The following is a 9,823-nucleotide window of genomic DNA, read 5'->3' as shown; positions in this document are numbered from 1 at the left end:
TATTTACATTGATGTATAACAATTATATGTTATATTAAATATTTATGTATAACACACAAGTATATAATATATTATTAATATAATATATTCATGATATTAATGTGATATATAATATAACATTGAATATAAAATAATTATATCAAATATATAAATATTCAGGCTTCCCAGATGGTGCAGTGGTAAAGAATGCAGGTGAAGGAGATGCAAGAGATGTGGGTTCGATCCCTGAGTCAGGAAGATCCCTTGGAGAATGGCTACCCACTCCAGTATTCTTGCCTGGAGAATTCCATGGACAGAGGAGCCTGGTGGGTCACAGTCCATGGGATTGCAAAGAACTGGACACGACTGAGTGATGGGACACATATAAATATACAGTTATTATAATGATACGTTTAATATATTCTATACAATAAAATATAATGTATTTTAAGACAATTATATAATATATACATTTATAAACATATTTATACATTTTAATTATATAACATGCATTATGTTATGCATACAAGTAGGTATGTATACTCAAAATTTTATTATGTAGGAATCTGTTCATCATAATAACTGATGTAAAGTAATATTTTAAATCAAATGAGCTATAATCTTACTACCTACACATAGCTACTTTAAAAATTTTGAACATTATCTAAATCATACTTGCATATCTCTCAACTATTTTTTTACACATGTACATATACACATTTATATACATATATGTATAATACCAGTTTTCAGTTCAATGTGTGTGTATATATATATATGATTATATTCCTGTGTATGTATATAAATATAAATCATGTTTTAATATATGTATATAAATGTATGTATGTTTCATATGTTTATATAAATGTCATACAAATTATGTGTATATAAATACAGAAATATACTTATTTAAACAAAAGGGACTAAAATAAACATAGTTCTCTAAGAATAAAAATAGTTATGTCTCACTGTTTCAATAACTTTATAGTTTTCTACCACATGTGTTTCTGTAATTGTTATGAACAATTCCCCTTTGTTGAATGTTGTTTTAATTTTTGCCATTATAAGTGAGGCTATGAAACATATGGGGGGCAAGAGTATTTGAAAAACTCTCCTAAAAGAAAACAGTTAGGTATGCTAAGTTAAATGTAAAAAACTTATTTTCAAGTGCATGGCTGATTTTGGAGGTGTGTAATAGAAATTTCCATGACCCATGAATGAAGGGTGGTGCATAGCTGTGAGAGTTAAAGTTACATTAAGAGTGGATTTAAGATTTTGATAGCCTAGAACACAAGCTGGAAAACCTCATTTTATGGAGCCAAATAGCAAATATTCAAGGCTTTGTGGACCAAAGAGGCAAAATTGGGGATATCATTTAGGTGCTGTGCTGTGCTTAGTTGCTCAGCCATGTCTGACTCTTTGCAACCACATGGACTGTAGCCCACCAGGCTCCTCTGTCCATGGGGATTCTCCAGGCAAGAATACTGGAGTGGGTTGCCATGGGATCTTCCCAACCCAGGGATCAAACCCAGGTTTCCTGGCATTTCAGGCAGATTCTTTTACCGTGTTAGCCACCAGGGAAGCCCAAGAATACTGTAGTGGGTAGCCAATCCTTTCTTCAGGAGAACTTTCCAACCCAGGACTCAAACTGGGGTCTCCTGCATTGCAGGCAGATTCTTTACCAGCTGAGCTACCCAGGAAGCCCATTATTTAGGTACTTATGTATTTATGTATGTTAGTCACTTAGTTGTGTCCAACTCTTTGCGACCCCATGGAGTATAGCCCACCAGGCTCCTCTGTCCATGGAATTCTCCAGGCGAGAATACTGGAGTGGGTTGCCATGCCATTTCCTTTTCCAGGGATTTGACCTGGATCTCCTGCTTGTAGGTGGATTCTTTATCATCTGAGCCACTAGGGGAGCCCACATACATATATATTAGGTACTTATATAACCATTAAAATGTTATCACTTAAAAATGTGAAAATTTTTCATAGCTTATAAGCTGTAAAAAATAGGCAGCTCTCTGGATTTGAGACACAAGCCATAGTTTACTGACTTAGAGACTTGGTTTTAATGGTTGTGACCACATGGGAGGCAGGAGATAGGAGTCCATCCCTACTAGATGGGAAGTTAGAACAAAACCCGTCCCTCGCTTCACCTGTAATGAAAGGGTGTGCCAGGAGGAAAAGTATCTATGAGGAAAGGGAAACTAAGACCAAATTATCTTGGCCTCTACTCTAGGCAGGAAACAAGTAGGAAATCCTGAAAATTTTGAACCCCAGACCTGTGTTCACAGTGTTTGGGTTGTAAATTTGTTTGTGGTTCTGCAAATAGAAGCCCCAAAATTAAAGTGCTTCCAAAGGGATAGCATTCCAAACACAAAACTAAATCCTTTCTGGAGAGGTAGAACTTCAGCCCTGGCTTAAAGGGTCCCACAGATAAAGTTTACCTAAACATGAGCTCATAAGCTAAACTTACACAATAATGAGGAAATCAGCTACAATGTGAGAGAATCAGCAAAAGCAGTCAATACTAGAGTTAGATTCCCAAGGCCATCCGTTGGATGTTGAAATTATCAAGTGCAAGGGAGAAATATATACATAAAACTAGAACTTAAGGATATTTTATAAGACTGGGTAGAATCTTTTTTAAAAAATTAAAAATACATGTCACTGATAAAGGTAAAAACTGAAAGATTGTTTAAAACAGATTAATTATGGAGAAGAGTGAAATTATGCTGTTTTTTAAAATATGACAGATCAGATATTCTGCCTTGTTGTATAAGTAGACTGATCTTTAAAAATACATATTGTTTTAAAGACTTACTAACTCTACAGTCAGGGCTTCCCTGGTGGCTCAGTGGTAAAGAATCCTCCTGTCAATGCTTGAGACACAGGTTTGACCCCTGGATCTGGAAGATCCCCTGGAGAAGGAAATGGCCACCCACTCCAGTATTTTTACCTGGAAAATCCCATGGACAGAGGAACCTGGAAGGCTACAGTGCATGGGGTCACAAAAGAGTCAGACATGACTGAGCAACTAAACAACAACAACTTTATAATATTTAAAGGCTTTTCTCCAAAGAAAAGTGAGAAGTAGCAAAACACAGAAAGTCTAGCGGGGAGGAAGTTCGTATATTCATTGCTAAGGAAGAGCTCCACCTTAGACCAGCAACAATGTGGAGGAGCTGAGCCTTAGATACTTACACTAAGCTGAAATCTTCAGAAATGTTTAAGTATTTATAAAACCAAAAAGATTTGTTTTAATTAATGACCAAGTGTTTTAACTGACATCAGAAGAGTAAAATAATAAACCCTGAGAATGTAGGAAAAAAATAGAGGTATGAGAAGAACTTAATAAAACAGAAAAAAGTATAAAACTGAGAGGATTTAGTAGGTCAAAATGATATTCTTTGAAAAGATTTAAAAACAATCAGATTATGAAAAACAAACAAATAAGCTACAGAAAGAATCTGGAAAATGTTCTAGCAGAGAAGTCAAACAGAGAATATATGAAATGCCAGTAAATTTGAACATTTATGTAAAATCGACAATTTCCTAGTTCCTAAAGTTTACCAAAACTGACACAAGAGGAAGTATATAACTGGAGTTCTTTAACCAATAAAGGAATTAAGTCAATAGTTTAGAATCTTTTACCAAGAAAATATCAGATCATTTGGGAAGTGAATTCTATCAAATTTCTATAAACAGATAACATCAATATTAATAAAAAACTTCTAAAGAGTTGCAAAAGAAAAATGCTCCTTTATTCATCTTACAAAGTCTATATAATCTTGTTACTGAAAATAGGATAGCACAGTAAGGAAAATGAAATTTATAGGTCAAATTTACTTGTGACTATAAAAGCAAATTTTTAAACTATTATATCAGCTAGCTCAGTTCACTAGAATGAGAAAAAGCATGACCAAGTTAGGTCATTCAATGAATGAAAAAATAGTTTAATGTCAGGAATATAGAAATTTAAATCACCCACATTTTATTTCTCTCATTTGTCTTTTAAAAAAATTGGTAAGTACCTATATTGATCCTTCTTGTACTCGGCATTGTCCTAAGTGGTTTATATATTTGCTCCTTTAAACCTTCTATTATTCCTGGGAGAAGGTTCGATTTTGCTTCCATTACTTAGGTAATACTTTTAATACCCAGGAAAGTAAGGTAACATTTGCAGGTTTGTGTGGTTGGTCATTGATGGGACCAGGACAGAAACCATCCAAAGACTACTTGGAAACAGAGCTCTGTATTGACACTCATGTTATAGATGAAAGGAAAAGAACCATGCACTTACAATATAGTTTAGTGCTCACATTATAGGTTAAAGGAAAGAAATCATACACTTAGATTATAGATTAACACTCATATTATAAGTTAGAAGAAAAAGAAACATGTGCTTCTCTCAGAAGATGTAAAAAAAGCAAATCTATTTGTAAAATATTCCCCAATTTCTTTTGTTTCTTTTCTGACTCTTGTAGTACATTTTGCCATGAAGAAAAATTAGTTCTTATATAATTTAAATGTATCCTTTTTTCTTTGTAGCTTAGAAAGGTATTCTTCATGAATAATCTATTTCAAGTCTCCCAGGTTTCTACTGATGCTTTTACAGTGTCATTTTTTTAAAACTAGTTGGTATATCTAGAATTTCTTAATGATTAGCCATATTTTCCCACTTTTGTTGAATGATTTTTGCTACTGATCCAAAAATGTCAATTTTATTATCATCTCAATTCCTTTATGCTCTTGAATCTAATTTTAATTTAAGGTGCATCCTGTTCCACTGGATGTTTCTTCTATTTTTGAACCAAAATGCTACTTTAATTATAATATAATATAATAAATGTGATATAGTTAACATATTACAAGATATAATAAATAGCATAATATAAAATAACAGTATAATTTACCATATAACAAGGTCAAAAAAGAACAAAACTATGCAATAATTTGAAACATCCCCCAAAGATACTTGTAAAATCAATATTCATTTCTAATTTAAAATAAATAATAATAGGGATATATGAATATTTCCACAATAAGAAGTAATTATATAAGAGAAAGAGATAAATAATAAAACTTTAGTAACATAGGCAATAAATGCCAGACAAGATGAAGGTGCCTAATATAATGTTAAATAAAAACAATTATTGAACAGTGTTTTTGAAGCACTTATGAGTTCAGTGACAAGAGAAAATAATATCTCATAAAAAAGAATATCTCATTCTTCTTAATGTCTGTACATGTTTTCATTGCATGAATATAGCAGCTTATTTAATATGTCACTGTTCTACATCTGGGTTTCTAGGTTCTTATGGAATTTTATTTTATTTATTTTTTAAATTTATTTTTGTTGTGGTATGCAGTATCTTTAGTTGTGACATGCGAACTCTTAGTTACGGTGTGTGGGATCTAGTTCCCTGACCAGGTATCAAACCTGGGCTCCATGCATTGGGAGGGAATCTTAGCCACTGGACCATCAGAGAGATCTCTTTATCGAATTTAATTATGCAAAAATGTTTCAGACTCTAGGACTTCCTCTTTTTGCATCTTTTGAAAGCAACAATATCTCCACAGATGATTTATTTCTGCTGGCTGCTCCAGCCACTAGCAGACTATGGCTACTTCTCAGTTCTTCCCATCACATTCCTAACAAATATGAAAATGCAAGGCAAGAAGGTCTTCTTCTTTGGAGACTGTAGAATAAGTCTTGGTGGTAAAGGTTAAAAATAGGAACACCGAAAAAATATTTTCCAGCTCTAACTATGTGTCTAACTCAATGAAACTAAGCCCTGTCCATGGGGTAACCCAAGACGGGCGGGTCATGGTGGAGGGATCTGACAGAATGTGGTCCGCTGGAGAAGGGAATGGCAAACCACTTCACTATTCTTGCCTTGAGAACCCCATGAAGAGTATGAAAAGACAAAATGATAGGATACTGAAAGAGGAACTCCCCAGATTAGCAGGTGCCCAATATGCTACTGGAGATCAGTGGAGAAATAACTCCAGAAAGAATGAAGGGATGGAGCTAAAGCAAAAACAATACCCAGTGGTGGATGTGACTGGTGAAAGAAGCAAGGTCCAATGCTGTAAAGAGCAATATTGCATAGGAACCTGGAATGTCAGGTCCATGAATCAAGGCAAATTGGAAGTGGTCAAACAAGAGATGACAAGAGTGAATGTCAACATTCTAGGAATCAGCGAACTGAAATGGACTGGAATGGGTAAATTTAACCCAGGTGACCATTATATCTACTACTGCGGGCAGGAATCCCTCAGAAGAAATGGAGTAGCCATCATGGTCAACAGAAGAGTCCGAAAGGCAGTACTTGGATGCAATCTCAAAAACGACAGAATGATCTCTGTTCATTTCCAAGGCAACCTGTTCAATATCACAGTAATCCAAGTCTATGCCCCAACCAGTAATGCTGAAGAAGCTGAAGTTGAACGGTTCTATGAAGACCTACAAGACCTTTTAGAACTAATACCCAAAAAAGATGTCCTTTTCATTATAGGGGACTGGAATGCAAAAGTAGGATGTCAAGAAACACCTGGAGTAACAGGCAAATTTGGCCTTGAAATACGGAATGAAGCAGGGCAAAGACAAATAGAGTTTTGCCAAGAAAATGCACTGGTCATAGCAAACACCCTTTTCCAACAACACAAGAGAAGACTCTACACATGGACATCACCAGATGGTCAACACCGAAATCAGATGGATTATATTCTTTGCAGCCAAAGATGGAGAAGCTCTATACAGTCAGCAAAAACAAAACCAGGAGCTGACTGTGGCTCAGACCATGAACTCCTTATTGCCAAATTCAGACTGAAATTAAAGAAAGTAGGGAAAACCACTAGACCATTCAGGTATGACCTAAATCCAATCCCTTATGATTATACAGTGGAAGTGAGAAATAGATTTAAGGGCCTAGATCTGATAGATAGAGTGCCTGATGAACTATGGACTGAGGTTCGTGACATTGTACAGGAGACAGGGATCAAGACCATCCCCATGAAAAAGAAATGCATAAAAGCAAAATGGCTGTCTGGGGAGGCCTTACAAATAGCTGTGAAAAGAAGAGAAGCAAAAAGCAAAGGAGAAAAGGAAAAATACAAGCATCTGAATGCAGAGTTCCAAAGAATAGCAAGAAGAGATAAGAAAGCCTTCCTCAGCGATCAATGCAAAAAATAGAGGAAAACAACAGAATGGGAAAGACTAGAGATCTCTTCAAGAAAATTAGAGATACCAAGGGGACATTTCATGCAAAGATGAGCTCGATAAAGGACAGAAATAGTATGGACCTAACAGAAGCAGAAGATATTAAGAAGAGATGGCAAGAATACACAGAAGAACTGTACAAAAAAGATCTTCATGACCCAGATATTCATGATGATGTGATCACTGACCTAGAGCCAGACATCCTGGAATGTGAAGTCAAGTGGGCCTTAGAAAGCATCACTACGAACAAAGCTAGCAGAGGTGATGGAATTCCAGTTGAGCTATTTCAAATCCTGAAAGATGATGCTGTGAAAGTGCTGCACTCAATACGCCAGCAAATTTGGAAAACTCAGCAGTGGCCAGAGGACTGGAAAAGGTCAGTTTTCATTCCAATCCCAAAGAAAGGCAATGCCAAAGAATGCTCCAACTACCGCACAATTGCACTCATCTCACATGCTAGCAAAGTAATGCTCAAAATTCTCCAGGCCAGGCTTCAGCAATATGTGAACCATGAACTACCTGATGTTCAAGCTGGTTTTAGAAAAGGCGGAGGAACCAGAGATCAAATTGCCAACATCCACTGGATCGTGGAAAAAGCAAGTGAGTTCCAGAAAAACATCTATTTCTGCTTTATTGACTATGCCAAAGCCTTTGTCTGTGTGGATCACAACAAACTATGGAAAGTTCTTCAAGAGATGGGAATACCAGACCACCTGATCTGCCTCTTGAGAAACCTGTATGCAGGTCAGGGAGCAACAGTTAGAACTGGACATGGAACAACAGACTCCAAACAGGTTCCAAATAGGAAAAGGAGTACGTCAAGGCTGTATATTATCACCCTGCTTATTTAACTTGTATGCAGAGTACATCATGAGAAACGCTGGACTGAAAGAAACACAAGCTGGAATCAAGATTGCTGGGAGAAATATCAATAACCTCAGATATGCAGATGACACCACCCTTATGGCAGAAAGTGAAGAGGAACTCAAAAGCCTCTTGATGAAAGTGAAAGAGGAGAGTTAAAAAGTTGGCTTAAAGCTCAACATTCAGAAAACGAAGATCATGGCATCCGGTCCCATCACTTCATGGGAAATAGATGGGGAAACGGTGGAAACAGTGTCAGATTTTATTTTGGGGGGCTCCAAAATCACTGCAGAAGGTGACTACAGCCATGAAATTAAAAGACGCTTACTCCTTGGAAGGAAAGTTATGACCAACCTAGATAGCATATTGAAAAGCAGAGACATTACTTTGCCAACAAAGTTCTGTCTAGTCAAGGCTATGGTTTTTGCAGTGGTCATGTATGGATGTGAGAGTTGGACTGTGAAGAAGGCTGAGTGCCGAAGAATTGATACTTTTGAACTGTGGTGTTGGAGAAGACTCTTGAGAGTCCCTTGGACTGCAAGGAGATCCAACCAGTCCATTCTGAAGGAGTTCAGCCCTGGGATTTCTTTGGAGGGAATGATGCTGAAGCTGAAACTCCAGTACTTTGGCCACCTCATGCGAAGAGTTGACTCATTGGAAAAGACTGTGATGCTGGGAGGGATTCAGGGCAGGAGGAGAAGCGGACAATAGAGGATGAGATGGCTGGATGACTCGATGGACGTGAGTCTGGGTGAACTCCAGGAGTTGGTGATGGACAGGGAGGCCTGGCGTTCTGCAATTCATGGGGTCACGAAGAGTCGGACACGACTGAGCGACTAAACTGAACTGAACTATGTGTGAGTCTCTTGGTTTGATTCTGTAGAGGATATAAGACAAGACTGTAGAATCTGCCTTCACAGTGCTTCCCATAGGATGTTGTTGTTCTGTCACTAAGTCACATTCAACTCTTTGTGACCGCATCAACTGCAGCACAGCAGTCTTCCCTATTCTTCACTATCTGCCAGAGTTTGCTGAAACTCATGTCCATCGAGTCGGGGATGCCATCCAACCATCTCATCCTCTATTGCCCCCTTCCATTAGTATGAGCTAAGTGAAATATGGTTGGGTATCTAATTCAAGACAAAATATAATGGCTATTTTTTGCTTGTGGCAAGATTGGTAGAGTGAATATAGACGTCACTGTAGGCTTTTAATTAGAGGGACACAATGAATCTTGTATAGAAAGCTGATTATTCTGGTCTCTTTCTGGAGATGAACTGGAAATTGTATAGAAGAACCGAAATTAGCTTAACCAAAGGTAAACTCATAAATAATTGAACATTAATTAAATATTTGTGATCCGTGTTTCTTTTTTATCATAATTTCTCCCAATTTATACACCTTTTTGATACCTGATTATTCATCTTCAAAGGTGCAATTAACAACAATTATTACTGTATGTATTTGGTTTTGCCTGGGCCCCAAAGAAACTATCCTAAATTACCAGCTGTGATTTTCACTTGATTTCCTCAAAAGAACAATTGGAACTCCTGGTCTTAAGTGGACTGGAATGTGAAACTAAATCTCTTATATATAATTAGAGGACCCTGCAGAGTCCTTTGGTAAATATTTGGAAAACACTAAGCTTCTTAAAATTGATTCTTGTAGTGCTGTAGGAAAGATCACTGAATCAAAAGGATGACAATGTTTCTTGTTCTTTTGTTGGCCTTCTTCATGGAAACATGGCTGAAG

At 36.7% G+C, this 9,823-nt stretch overlaps 1 protein-coding gene across 1 annotated transcript; it reads left to right on the top strand.

Annotated features, from left to right (window-relative positions):
- Positions 1-6,046: 6,046 nt before the first annotated feature.
- LOC138988979 (craniofacial development protein 2-like) lies at positions 6,047-6,847 on the top strand (the record flags this gene model as incomplete). The annotated part of the gene is made up of 1 exon (XM_070376115.1): positions 6,047-6,847. A coding segment is annotated over one exon (801 nt), but the record flags the coding sequence as incomplete, so codon positions are not given.
- Positions 6,848-9,823: the final 2,976 nt, after the last annotated feature.

The sequence above is a fragment of the Bos mutus genome, chromosome 8 (genome assembly GCF_027580195.1).
Source record: "Bos mutus isolate GX-2022 chromosome 8, NWIPB_WYAK_1.1, whole genome shotgun sequence".
NCBI classification, from domain to species: domain Eukaryota; kingdom Metazoa; phylum Chordata; class Mammalia; order Artiodactyla; family Bovidae; genus Bos; species Bos mutus.
This window is presented reverse-complemented; position numbering and strand designations above follow the sequence as displayed.